General features: G+C 47.5%; 1 protein-coding gene across 11 annotated transcripts in view; it reads left to right on the top strand.

Moving 5' to 3' along the window:
* The window catches only part of AAGAB (alpha and gamma adaptin binding protein), a 30,709-nt gene that overhangs the window by 6,867 nt on the left and 10,214 nt on the right, over positions 1 to 13,628 (top strand). For 4 of the 11 annotated variants that reach the window (XM_084817519.1, XM_084817517.1, XM_084817518.1 and 1 more), the window contains exons 2-8: positions 909 to 1,099; positions 5,453 to 5,549; positions 6,364 to 6,453; positions 7,693 to 7,776; positions 11,805 to 11,887; positions 12,409 to 12,502; positions 12,737 to 12,841. In XM_084817519.1, coding sequence (XP_084673645.1) covers positions 909 to 1,099; positions 5,453 to 5,549; positions 6,364 to 6,453; positions 7,693 to 7,776; positions 11,805 to 11,887; positions 12,409 to 12,502; positions 12,737 to 12,841 — 744 coding nt within the window. Of the gene's footprint in view, positions 1 to 908; positions 1,100 to 5,398; positions 5,550 to 6,363; positions 6,454 to 7,692; positions 7,777 to 11,804; positions 11,888 to 12,408; positions 12,503 to 12,736; positions 12,842 to 13,628 lie in introns of all 11 variants that reach the window. The other 7 variants (XM_084817515.1, XM_084817513.1, XM_084817514.1 and 4 more) reach the window with 3 other exon arrangements.

Below are 13,628 nucleotides of genomic sequence, written 5' to 3'. Positions count from 1 at the left end.
ACAATTCCCCCCAAATCGCAAAATGGACTGCCAGTAAACCCCATGACTCTGCACAATTTTTGTTGCCTCTGCACTAGCAACTGGAGGAGGAAAGTTGGGGACTGGCCCTCAGTGACTGCCTTCTTCCTAAGCCTGTCCAAAGCCTGTGCTTATCATCAGAGACCCTCCTCTGCCCCCTCACTACCTGAGGTTGGGTGAGGTGGAGTGACCAGCAAGAGGGATTTCCCTGTTGTGATGTACCTGGAATAACCTCCCCAGAGAAGCTCACCTGACATCAGCATTGATGTCTTTTTAAAATTTCCCTAGGCATTTCACCATGTTTTATTAACTGGGTTTAGTCTTATGTGAGTTTATTGTATCTGTTACTATATTAGTTGTACGACACTGCCCTGGGACTCTCATACTGGAGGGCAGCTCATAAATACACTAATAGTGTGGGCTGGTCATCCCTAGATGAGATGGTAACTGCATAGGACTGCACTATGCATGTTTACTCAAAAGTAACCCCAGTGTGTTCAGCGGGGTAAGTGTGAGTAAGAGAGCAGCCTAAGTTTGACAGAGTGGCCCCTTGGCGCAGCATCTTTTTCCTCTGGCCGTGGTACTCACTGGGTGACCCCAGCCTGGAGCTCCTTGGAGGAAAGGCTAGATATAAATGTAGCATGAGAGCCAAACGAAAAGGAACAGCAGTATTCAACATCCACTGAAGTGGAGACCATACTGCAGAAGTGACACATTTGACTGTAGTAACAGTATGGTCCTCCCTTAACTTGTGCTTTAGAAAGCATGTGCAAGGGCACTCTGTGGAAGGCATCCCTTTTCTCTCCCCTTGGCTCACTTTTCAGCCAGGGCTTTCCAAGGAGAAAAGTGAGTATTGGCCTATCTCCAGGCGGCTTTTGTTCCTCTTGCAGGTATCACTGGGAAAGAAGAGCTGCCAGAGGATGTTTCCACAGGGAGTGGAGCCCGGTTTTACCCCTGGACAATAGACAATAAGTACTACTCGGCTGCCATCCATCTCTGTGTTGTGACAAATAAGTTTCTTGTGACCGCTGAAATTGTGGAGTCCGTGCAAGCCTTCTTGGTTTATTTTGACAGCACGACGGTGAGTACTTCTGGACATGAATACTGCCTGTCTTATTTAAAGTTGATCCCTGTAACTCTGTACATGGAAATTGCAAAAGCTGGTAATAGAAGTGACTCCAATCTAGTTATTACTACATAAATTTCTCAAGATAATTCTTGGGTTGGTTATCCAAATACCACGGTAATTTAGCGCTTGTAACAGCAAGAGAGCACTCATTTGTACTCCTTTATTTATTGTTTGTTCATAAAACTGCTGTTTGGCTGCCTTTCTGCCCAGACTGGCCCTCCCCAGCCCTTGAGGAACAGCAGCATGTGCATTGATAATTCTAGTGTCAATGTCCACGGTTGCTTCGCGTTTCTTCATTGAGCACATGGGGGGGCCACGTGGCCCTCCGCGTGCTGCTGTAGTGCACTTCCAATCGGCCCTGGCCAGTGTAGCTAGTGATGAGGGATGATGGAAGTTGCAGTCCAGCAACATCAGGGGGGGCCACAGGTTCCCCATCCCTGCTTCAGTATCACCTCTGTAGCTCTCTGCTTTCAAAGCAATACCCTCCCAACTTTGGGAAGGTGGCTGCAGGGAAATTCCAACACAGCAGTGTTGTTTCCATTTGTGGAAATGTTTGTCATTATGTTCTATGCATAATGCTCCCAGAAATGATTTTACTGATAACTTGTTATACCGATAACTTGTTATACAGTCATATACAGTTATGTGAAAAAGAAAGTACCCCCTCTTTGAGTTCTGTGGTTTTATGTATCAGGACATAATAAAAATCATCTGGTCCTTAGCAGGTCTTAAACTTAGGTAAATACAACCTCAGATGAACAACAACACATGACATATTACATGTTTGCTGGTCTCGAGCATTTGGGGGGGGGGTGTTAACACAATGCCAACGAGTAAAGACATCAGCAATGATCTTAGAGAAGCAATTGCTGCTGCCCATCAATCTGGGAAGGGTTATAAGGCCATTTCCAAACAATTTAAAGTCCATCATTCTGCAGTGAGGAAGATTATTCACAAGTGGAAAACATTCAAGACAGTTGCCAATCTTCCCAGGAGTGGACGTCCCAGCAAATTCACCCCAAGGGCAGACCGTGCTATGCTCAGAGAAATTGCAAAACATCCAAGAGTTACATCTCAGACTCTACAGGCCTCAGTTAGCATGTTAAATGTTAAAGTTCATGACAGTACAATTAGAAAAAGACTGAACAAGTATGGTTTGCTTGGAAGGGTTGCCAGGAGAAAGCCTCTTCTCTCTAAAAAAAAACATGGCAGCACGGCTTAGGTTTGCAAAGTTGCATCTCAACAAATCACAAGGCTTCTGGAACAATGTCCTTTGGACAGACGAGACCAAAGTGGAGATGTTTGGCCATAATGCGCAGTGCCACGTTTGGCGAAACCCAAACACAGCATATCAGCACAAACATCTCATACCAACTGTCAAGCACGGTGGTGGAGGGGTAATGATTTGGGCTTGTTTTGCAGCCACAGGACCTGGGCACCTTGCAGTCATTGAATCGACCATGACCTCCTCTGTATACCAAAATATTCTAGAGTCAAATGTGAGGCCATCTGTCTGACAGCTAAAGCTTGGCCGAAAATGGGCCATGCAACAGGACAATGATCCCAAGCACACCAGCAAATCTACAAAAGAATGGCTGAAAAAAGAATCAAGGTGTTGCAAAGGCCCAGTCAAAGTCCAGACCTCAACCCGATTGAAATGCTGTGGCGGGACCTTAACAGAGCTGTGCATAAACAAATACCCGCAAACCTCAATGAACTGAAGCAATGTTGTAAAGAAGAGTGGGCCAAAATTCCTCTCACATCCTCCAGATGTGAGAGACTGATAAAGTCATACAGAAAATGATTACTTCAAGTTATTGCTGCTAAAGGCGGTTCTACAAGCTATTGAATCATAAGGTGTACCTAAGTTTTTCACACATGGCTTCTCCATTTTGGCTTTATTTCTGTAAAATAAATAATGACACGGTGTAATATGTCATGTGTTGTTGTTCATCTGAGGTTGTATTTACCTAAGTTTAAGACCTGCTAAGGACCAGATGATTTTTATTATGTCCTGATACGTAAAACCATAGAACTCAAAGAGGGGGTACTTGTTTTTTCACATGACTGTAGCTTCTGTCCAGTCAGGATGACTTTGTTACCTATGGTATTATGAGATTTGTTCTGGCTATATGAGTTTTGAGTTTTGTTGCTGCTTTAACAGAGGCTTATATTACTTTTGCGTTTTATTTCATTTTTTGTAACAACTATGTTGGTTAAACAATAATTTGAAATACAAATATGTATGTTTAATCTGGATTTTAGAAATGCAATCCAGAACTCTTGAGTTGCTCTTCCTGCTCTGTCCACTAGGAGGCAGGCTCTTTCCAGAAGAAAGACTTGGCTGGGATGGGCTAGGAAGCACCTCCCACTACCCCTCTAGAGCCAGCCTTTTAATCAAATAGCCACAGGACGCTCTATTGACAAATTCCTCTTCTAGAGACACGGAGTGACTGTGCATTGTGGTGGAGGAACTCTTCTTCCTGCCCTTTGCATTGTACTAGTTATATTGGGTGTCTGCCATTTCTAGCATTCACATTGCTAGCTGAACTGTTGTTGCTTCAGTGAGCCATGACTCCTTCCAAGTTGTGAAGGTTTGAGGCCTACAGAGACAAGGAAAAAGATCCATCCTAAAGGCCTGTTTTTTTCTGTTGGGAGGGGGTATCCCTGAGAGGAGTAGTTCATTTCCCCAATTAAGTTTCAATTTCATTTCCCTGGTTAAGTTTCATTTCTTCAGGTTTGAAGCAGTACTTTTAGTTTTGAGGGAGGAGGGTCTATAAAGAGAGCAAGAGAGTCAGTAAGAGGAGTCAGGGAGACCAAAGCCTGAAGCAAGAAGCAGCAGCCTAGAGAAACCTAAGTGCAGCTAGGGTAAAGGACTTGCATTTTGCAGCTTTTCCTTTCTCCTAATGCCTTTTGTATCACTCAGCTCTATTCTGTAAATACCTTTAGTTGTAATTTGCTGGCTTTAATTTACCAGTAAACTGTTGTGGTTAAACCCCATGTCTAGAGTGTCAATCACCCCATGCCTACTGCTTAAACCCTCCATGTTATTGGAAAGGGGAAGGTAAAAGAAGGAAGCTTGGACTCTTAAGGAGGCAAGAGATCCTTAAGGAGTTGCTCAGGGGGTCCAGGTCATAAGGAAAACCTTGACACAAGGTGAGCCATGACTCCTTCCAAAGAGACCCCAAGCAAGCATTTAGCTGCAGTGGAGTCTGCCATATGGGTCCCTCTCTTAACCACAGAAACTCTTGAGATGAATAGTGCAGGAGCCCTTTGTGGTGCTTGCAAGCTTTCCTTCCTGGAAAGACGAGGTGGTTGAAACTGAGGGCTGCAACTAGCTGAACTCCTGCTCAGACCTGCCCTCTTCTCCCCGTTTCATTCACCTCAACAAGGCAGGAGTTTCCAGCCTAATGGGAGATGTTTGATTGTTGCTAAGTGGTGGCAATTAAAGAACAGGAGGAAGTCAAGTGTGGAGTAATTGAACAATGTTCTCAAAAGCAATGAAAGCAATCTTGGAACCCAAATCTTTCCTTTTTCTCCCCATAGAAAGCCAGAGCTTACCAACTAGGGTTAGGCGTCTGTTCCAAATCCCGCTGAGTAAATGTCCTTGCACAAGTTGCTCTTTCACACATTAATTCCCTGTCAAAATACAATGATAAATGGCTTGTCTTCCATTGCTGTTCAGTACACCAGGCAGAAATGTATATACTGAGCACAAAATGGGTTAACCAGAGAAACTGGATTTAAATGGTCTGTGCATGTTGACTCACATGCCGGTCCACTGCATCCTGCTTTTGTCCCTTAGTTAGCAGCATAGGAAGCCACCTTATACTGAGTCAGACTGTGGATCCATCTAGCCCAGTATTGTCAACACTGATTGGCAGCAGCTCTCCAGAGTTTCAGGCAGGATTCTTTCCTAACCTTAGCTGGAGATGCCAGGGATCGAACCTGGGACCTTCTGCATGCCAAGCGTGTGCTCCACTGAGCTACGGCCCCTCATAGTTGGCAACAGGGACCAGAGAACACCCCTTAGGGTGATGGGTTTGACCCAGGGGGGCTCCAGTAGTTGACCCCTATCTGCAGGAAAGACATCTCACTTTTTTAAAATACAACATCCTAGGATTTGTGTTTTGCTTTTTTACACGTTTCTTTTCTTCTGGAAGTAATCTCTCTTCTCTTCAAGCCTCTTCGACTCTCAGCTTTGCTTTCTTATCAGAACTATCATAGTACTTAATACATTTTCACTTGCAGTACTGTAAAAATTACCTAGAGAGGAAGCCAGCAACTCTTAGGGTCTCTTCACAGATATCTGGGCTGGACAGCATCTCTACGTGGCTTCCTCTTGTAGAAGAGTGGCTTCCAGAAGTGATGATTTTGGTCTGTGACAGAGTCTCTGAAAATGGTAAGGCCAAACTTTTGGGTGGGTGAGCAGCTTGGTTCAACTAAGGGTGGGCAGCAATGTGTCCAGTTTGGGGCAAGTCTGAGCCCAAGAGGTTGCCTGTTGATGTGTCACTTTCAGGGACAGATGGATTCTATGGGCTATTTCCCAGGACACATTTTGTCAATATCAGTGTTAGGGCCACTTTAGGGCCCTGATATCTTAGGGCCACTTTAGATGGTAACTTTCCTGTAATCATATCTTACAGTTGCACATGGAGCATTTATTCAGGAATGACACTGGCACAGATTGTAAGATTTAAGGGGGTTGAGGGTATATGCGTGTGTGGACACACAGTGTAAAGTGAGAAGCCACTCTTGGTGGTGTGCAGTGCTGAGCAGGAGCCAGATTACGCACAATTACTCTCCAACAGTGCACTTTCACCATTTGTGATATTGTTCTGAATGCTGACCCTTTATGTACTTATTTAGAACACCTATATCCTGCCTTTCTTCCCTCATGGAACACAAGGTTGCAATTGACATTATGCATGAGCTGCAGCTGTTTGACTGCTGAAAATCCCAGCTTCTGTTTTTAGGTTTCTAGTCCTTATGATTGCAGAAATTAGTTGATGCATGATGATGCAATGCTTAAAGGGCTTCTGTCATGGTGGGTTTTTGTGGTGAGCAACTTGTGCACATATAGCTGCCACCAAGACAAACCATGTGTTGGCACCAATGTATCCCATCTGAGGAATTCTCTGTACTAGAGTTCTAACACAGATGCAAAAGGGGGTGTAGCCCTTTCTGGAAAACCAAATTCTGTCTACTTGTTTTAGGCATCAGTCGCCAGAAAGCCCAAGAATGGTGCATCAAGCACAGTTTTGAATTGGTGGAACTCAGCCCGGAGGAGCTGCCTGATGAGGATGGTAAATCCCAGCCTCTTCTCCCCCCCACCCCCCGAACACAATGCCAGGCATTGGCTTCCATTGAGTTAACTTCATGGGTTGTCTCCTTTGGTTTCAAGCAGTTTCTCACTTCTGAGCATGTTTCTTTTCTGATTTCCTCCAGGCTCTCATTGTTTTTTCCCCTCCTGCAGCTGTGCCTTCTATTGTAGAAAGCACAGGTGCCATCAGAATGACCAGCAGGCTGTCTTCCGTGTCAGTCATGTCAGAGCTCCATGTTGCCCACCATTGCTTTAGGATGCCATATCCTCACCATCCTCTCTTTTCAGAGTTTTGGGTTTAAAAATTATTTATACTTTATTTGAGAGGACGGCAGGGGGCCAGAATTCAAGTGAGCCAGCTAAATTGTTCCAAGCCTTTCTTCAATAGCACTCCCATTTCTGTAGCTTGTTTTGAGTCAGTGCTGGAGAAAATCCATCCCCATGATTTTCTTTGTTTATGGTCCTCATTCCATCTTCTTGGGGCCAAGCAACATGTGACATTAGTCACCTGTTAGCCTTTGAGTGCATGGCTTCTCTTCCATGGGTGGTAGGGGGGCTTTCACACTCCACCCCCCCATTGTGGTCTGGATTGGGTCCCCATGCCTGCGAATTGTATTGGCTTCAATGGGAGTTTCCCCACCATGCAAATAGCTGGCACAAAGGGCCCAATCCAGATTGGGATTGTAGCTGGAGGCAAATTGTGAAAGCCCCACTATCCCCTCCGCACCACACACACACACACACATTGGGTCTCAATCTGGATCAGCGCCCATGCCCCCCCCCCCATTTGTGAAAGAAAAATCCTGCACTTGGTTGCAAACCACACAACAACACGTTTTTTCGTCTTGTTTGCATCCTACTCTATCCCAAATGTTCAGGATGAATAACACTAGTTTTGTATTTAATTGGAAAATAAGAATGTGATATTATTCACTGCAGAAAAACAAGTTTTGTGCTGATCTCAGGAATTTGAATGAATAATCTGGATTGATGTTTATCTGCAGACTACCAGAACGAGTTTCCCAGCATTTACAGAGAGGCTTTAAAAAACAAACTGTTCTCAGAGAGGCCTCCCTGTATGTTTAAATTAATGCACACATAACTTAAGAGTAAAATCCAGACCTTTTATATCCTCCTTCCCAGGCTTCTGAACTCACATTAATCTGTTTCTGATGGAGCCTTTTTACAAAGTACATTGCCGCCCCCCCCCTCCCCTGTTTAGATGACTTTCCAGAATCTACAGGAGTCAAGCGAATCATTCAAGCCTTGAATGCCAACGTCTGGTCAAACGTGGTGATGAAAAATGGTATGTTGTTTTTAGTCTGCTCCTAAGAATCAGTGTGACTTTTTGGCGTGTATGCAGAGCAATTTTAAGCATATTTACTCAGAAGTAAGCCCCACTGTGTTCAGTGGGATTTACTTCCCAGTAAGTGAGGGAATGATATTAAAGGCAAAACTGAAGTACTTTGCCAAATAATGAGAAGACAGGATACCCTGGAGAAGATGCTGATGCCAGGGAAAGTGGAAGGCAAAAGGGAGAGTGGCCGACCAAGGGCAAGATAGATGGATGATATTCTGGAGGTGACGGACTCGACCTTGGGGGAGCTGGGGGTGGCGACGGCCGACAGGAAGCTCTGGCGTGGGCTGGTCCATGAAGTCACAACGAGTCGGAAGCAACTGAATGAATAAACAACAAAACAGTGTGCCAAGGATTGGCATCTTAAGTACCATAATATAACTTTCAGCTGTACATTGACTGGTCACCCAGTTTCTCTGCAAAGTAAGCACTTAGGCTAACAATGTACTACAAGCCAGAGTTTCTTGGGAAATAGGCCGGCAATACTTCATACAGTCTCCTTGCTGTAAGAGGCAAATCCCAAGGGGACCCTTACATTGTGCCCTGCCAATATCTTCCGATGCTTCCTGCGTTCCGTCACTGCTTTGGTGAGTCTCCTCTTTGTACTTGTCTGTGCCAGAATTGGCACTTGAGGCTTATGAGAAATTAAAGCTCATTCAAGCAGAGCTCCGGCAGCCCAGCTACCAGCCTCAGGTCGGCTCTAGCCCCTAAAATTAGTATTGACGCTCCCTCTGGCGCTCTGCACTTCGTGACCACATTGACCGCCTTGCATCCCATCACAGAGCATATCTCTAAAACAGGCTCTGAAGTGACGTGGCTTGTGGGGAACACCTGGCTGGGCTGATTCTCTGGCTGCTTGGAATGGACTGCCTCTTCATAGTGAAGAGAAGTAAAACGTGCCTGGATTGGTCAGATAACACGACCAGTTTAGCCACTTATGATGTGGGAGTTACGACTGATGCTAACAGAAAGTAGCCTTGGTTCCTTTGACTGTCTTGTACTGTATTCCTTCCCTTCCTCCTTTTGTTTACCCTTGTGGTTCGAGGAGTGCGGGTGGAGATGGGCACAGACCCTTTCTGTGTGTCTGGCAAACAAGCAGAATGCAGTTAAGGTGTAAATGCAACCATGGAAACTTGGTGTTTGAATACTTTGTGCTTGTTAGTCCCATGACACCAGAATGTGATTTCAGAGGTTGCTAAGCTCATCTGTTTAGCTGGTGATACGTGGGAAATCAGCCATCTTGTGGCCTCAAGGTGGCAAATAAAAAACCCAGGAAGTCTAAAGAATACTTAACCCGCAGTCACAGATGTATCACACACCCGGGAGTCAAACATTGTCACCTGCTGGATTCTTTGGGGAGAGCGAGGAGGGAAATTCCCCACTCATCATATAGATGGTTGAGAGAACTCAAAGGCCTTCTGCACCCAATTTCAACCATTCCAGAGTGGCACCATTTCAGCAAACAGCAGAGGAAGTGAGCTCCCTTGTGGCTCAATGGGCTTGCTTGGGGAAACCTGCATCCTGCATCTTGCTAAGAATAAAACATTGTTCATCAAGGGAAGCCACAACATGACAGCCAGTGTGGCGTAGCGGTCAGACTGTTGGTCTGGGACTTGGGAGTTCTGGGTTCTAGTCCCTGCTGGGCCATAAAGCTTACTGGGTGACTTTGGGCCAGTCAGTGTCTCTCAGCCTAACCTACCTTACAAGATTGTTGAGAGGATAAAATGGAGAGGAGGAAGAGGACTGGGTAAGCTGCTTTGGGTTCCTTGCAAAAGGGGAAAAGGTGGGATATAAATGTAATAATAAAATAAAAAATACATACTATTCTTGGGCAGCACATTTTGCTTTTCAGGTATAGGCAACTGGTGGCCCTCCAGGTGTTTTGACCTACAACTCCCATCAGCCCAAGTGAGCATAGTCAATGGTGAGGGATGATGGAACTTATAGGTCAAAACATCTGGTGGCCTACAAGTTGCCCACCCCTGCTTTAAATTCTCTGGAAATTTTGGTCATTCTGGCCCAGAAGATGCAGAATAATAATTATGAAGGGCTGCTTTAAATGTGAATTGTGATCAAAACCTCAGTATGCCCAAGTCTCATATCTTGAAGGAAAGGGAGAAAGAGAAGTGGAGGAAGGAAAGGGAGAAAGAGGAGGAATAACATTTATTTATACACACACACACACACACACACACACTTTTATCTGTCTAACCTCCAAGGAGCCCTATGTTCTCCCTCACTATTTTACCTTAAAACAGCAACCCTGTGAGGTAGGTTAGGTTGAGAATGACCGGCCCAGGGCCACCCAGTGAGCATGGCTGAGTGGGGGGTTTGAACCCAGCTCTTCCCAGTGCTAGTTCAACACTCTAGCCTTTCCAAATATGTTGGACTGCAATTCCTATCATCCCCAGCTACCATGGCTGATGTAGGCCTAAGACATCTGTGGGCACCAGGTTGTGGACAGCGGCTCTAACCATGGCAGCACCCTGGGCAGGTGGCCACTGAGCTGGCTGAGAAGGAGGCTGGGCCCTCTCCGGGCGCGGGTCTTGGCCTCCTCCAGGAATGGTTCTCCCCCTCCGCCGCCTGCCCAAGCCTAATGGCCTTTACTGGGCATCTGGGGGAAATAATTCCGCCCCACCTGTGAATTCCATGTAACGGCACAATCTATCTAAAGGTTCCCCCCTCCCCCCCACGCTTGGCTTCTACTTGTTCTCTGCTCACGAGGTCGTTGGGCCATTTTACGGACCTGCTGCGCTCATGTTAGACTGACCGGCTGCCCCATGGCTGTCCTGAACCAGGGCAGGGCCAGGCACTGGCTGATGGCCCACACCCCAGCCGACCATCTGGCACAAAGGAGCCGCCCCCGCTGCGCCAGGGCCACCCCACGCTGCTTGCTGTGCTGGGGTGGAGGGGTGTCTCTCCCTCCCTCTCGGGCTGCAGGGCAGCTCTTCTGGCCCCTCCGGCCGCAGCTCAGCTGCCTCTCCTCCCCTCTTTCCGCCTTGGAGGGATTTGGCCCTGCTCTTTGGGGGCTGGGCTGGACTGGAGGCTTGTGTGTATAAGCTATTGTTGCCTGCCCCAGGCCTTTAACACCGGGGGCAGGGGAGCGAGTGTAGCTGAAATAACTCTGCCTGATCAGGGGGACTCAGCCGGGCAGAGAGACCGGCGGAATGGGGGCCTTCCTTCCTGCAAAGTGGGGGCTTTGCCATGTGTGCTGCAGCTCCATTTGGATAGACCTTCCCCTTCGTGGAAAGCCTTGTGCAGGCGGCCTCCTGAGCCTGTTTCACTTGGCGTAAAGGGAACCAGAACGGCCTCGCATGTCCGCCCGAGGACATCCTCGTGCCGCTTCAGGGGGCTCCTGTTTGATTTGTCTCTGCTTGGAGGCTGAGTTATGTGTTGCTGCCTCTCGCAGGTGGGAGGGAAGCCTCCTCCTGCTATGCTTTTGGCGGCGTCCGCGTCCACAGCAGTGCACACCTCTGGAGCGTGCCTGCTGCCTAGCTTAGCAGTGGACCGGCTTTCCTGTGCTAATGGCTAGAGCGACTCCTCGGGCTGCCTGCTCTTCCCTCTGCGGATGGCCCCTCCTGGCAGCCCCATCTCTGGCAGCCTCCTCAGAAACTCTGATTTTTCCAGCCCAGGAGGTCTTCAGTGCCCTGGTGATCTCCGTAGTCACGACGGACCCCCCCCTTCCAAGGCAGCTCTGAAGCCAAGAGCCTAGTTACTGCCCAGACATCTCTCTCCTGGTCTGGTGGCTCCAGCCAAGCCAGAGCTGGGCCTGTTTCTAGCCCTTTTAATATCCCTTGTCCAGCCATGCCCCTCAGTCACATGATGCTTCTGAAGATCAGCTGACTATCTGTGGAGCCGCCGGATGACCCTGGAGCTCAGCTGCCCGGATTCCTGTATCAGCCCAACTCCCCCCACCCCCGCCACTAGCTTGGCTTCAGGAAGGCCCTCGGGTTAAACTAACAGCTCTTTCTTTTCAGATGTGAGTCGGGGCTTTGGCTTTCTTCCTGCCTTAGTGGGTGCTAATCGCAGCATTCGGTCAGAAGAGAATGACGCTCCAGAAGTAAACAGTAACTTTTAATTCCTTTTTGTATATTTGTTTTTTCCTGCTGGTTCAGCTTCCTCATCTCTGGTGGCTCAGCCTTTGGCAAACTCCTGCCTCCTTGATGGCAGCAGGCCTCGCTGGGCTTCCACTGTCGGTGCCCCTTGGCGGGCCAGCTGGCAAATCCTCCCTCTGACTTTTTTAACTTCACCACACAGTATCCATAACTCTTCCTCAAGCTCTTCATCACAGCCATAAGGGCTGTAAACTTAACTTGTTCTTTACAGTGACTTAAAACAATCAGATTCCAGGGATTCTTTGTCCATTACCAGATTCCGCTCTTGGCCACAATTGCCCAACGTGTGGAACGTGCCCAGCCCTGCCTGGATTTGGGGGAGAATGTCCTTATGAACAGGTTTGGGACATGTTGCCCTCACAGCCTGTGAAAGCCCTGGGGATGGCTCACCACAGCTCAACCTGGAGTTCTACACTTCCCTTTGTTTACGTTGTTGTATCTCCTTCTGTTTTTCCATCTCTCCCAGCCCAACCCCTTGCCAGCCGAGACAGCGGAGTCTACTGTAGACCCAGGACAAGATGCAGCTGATGCAAATGGCTTGCAGGCTGACCCCACTGCTGGTGAGAGATGTCTGTCTTTAGTAGGAAATGGCGAGGGAGGCAGAACTTTTCCTTGGACCCATGAGGGCCCTTTTCCTCAGTAAGCATCCCGCAGACCACGTCCACCCACCCCGACTCTGTGCCAAGAAGGACCATCAGGCCCCTGAATGTCTCTGAATTGTGGGTGTCCTTGGATCTGAGCCCCCTTGCTGCACAAAAGCATCTGATTTAGATCTACTTTTGTGCTTCTTGTAGATCCCATGCTGGATATGGACATTCAAGAGCTTGCTAGTCTCACTGCAGGAGAAGGAGATCTAGAGAACTTTGAGCGGCTGTTCTCCAAGTTGAAGGAAATGAAAGGTACTCTCTTGAACTGTTTTCCAGAACTGTTTTCTAACAGCCTGGTTTTATTCCAAGCCTGTTTGTCGTCGTCCCCCCGCCCCCGAGATGACATTGAGAGAGCAGCAGTTTGTCTTCTTTGCTGCTTCAGAAGGGAGGGTGTCTCTCCTTCCCCGACACCTGGTGCACTGCCTCAGCAATGTGCCAGGCAGGAGGAATTCCGGGAAATGTAGTTATTCCCAATGCTACTCACATATAAGTGACATAGAGAAAAATGCATTGCCTGGTACTCTTTATGTCCTGGTATGCTGCCATAGCAACATTCCAGGCATGTGGGAGGGAGAAGCCTGCCCCCTCCCCTTGTTTCCCCTGCCCTCACAGCAGCAAGCAAAGGTGAGAGGGTGAAGAGGGAGCAGGGATGGAGGATAAAGCCATCTTCTGCTTGCATTAAAAGCTGAGCCAGGGAAGGACTTTTGAGCCTATAATGCTATCCTTCCTTTTGAGTCGAACATTACAAGCCACCCAGATTCTTCTGAGACAAGAAATACAAATTTTGGATTCATCAGTGGTTTCAACCTGTATTGAGCCATATGGATTTGATGTAAAACAGCTGTAGTACTAACTGGAACCAATGACTAGACCAGGTGTGGAAGGCCTAAGAAACATGACTAGAAGACATTGTGGTCCCATTCAGCCTCTGAGTGTTTCTTGCTCACAAGTATTTAGACCAGGCATGGCCAAACTCTGGCTTGGAAGCAGCATGCACCTCTCTGACAGTTTGCTTGCATCTCCATGAGCCAGCAAAGGT

This window comes from Heloderma suspectum, chromosome 11 (assembly GCF_057233095.1).
Source record: "Heloderma suspectum isolate Gila_16-S chromosome 11, 16-S_ref, whole genome shotgun sequence".
NCBI lineage: Eukaryota > Metazoa > Chordata > Lepidosauria > Squamata > Helodermatidae > Heloderma > Heloderma suspectum.
The sequence above is the reverse complement of the archived record's forward strand: the minus strand, read 5'-3'. Positions and strand labels throughout refer to the sequence as shown.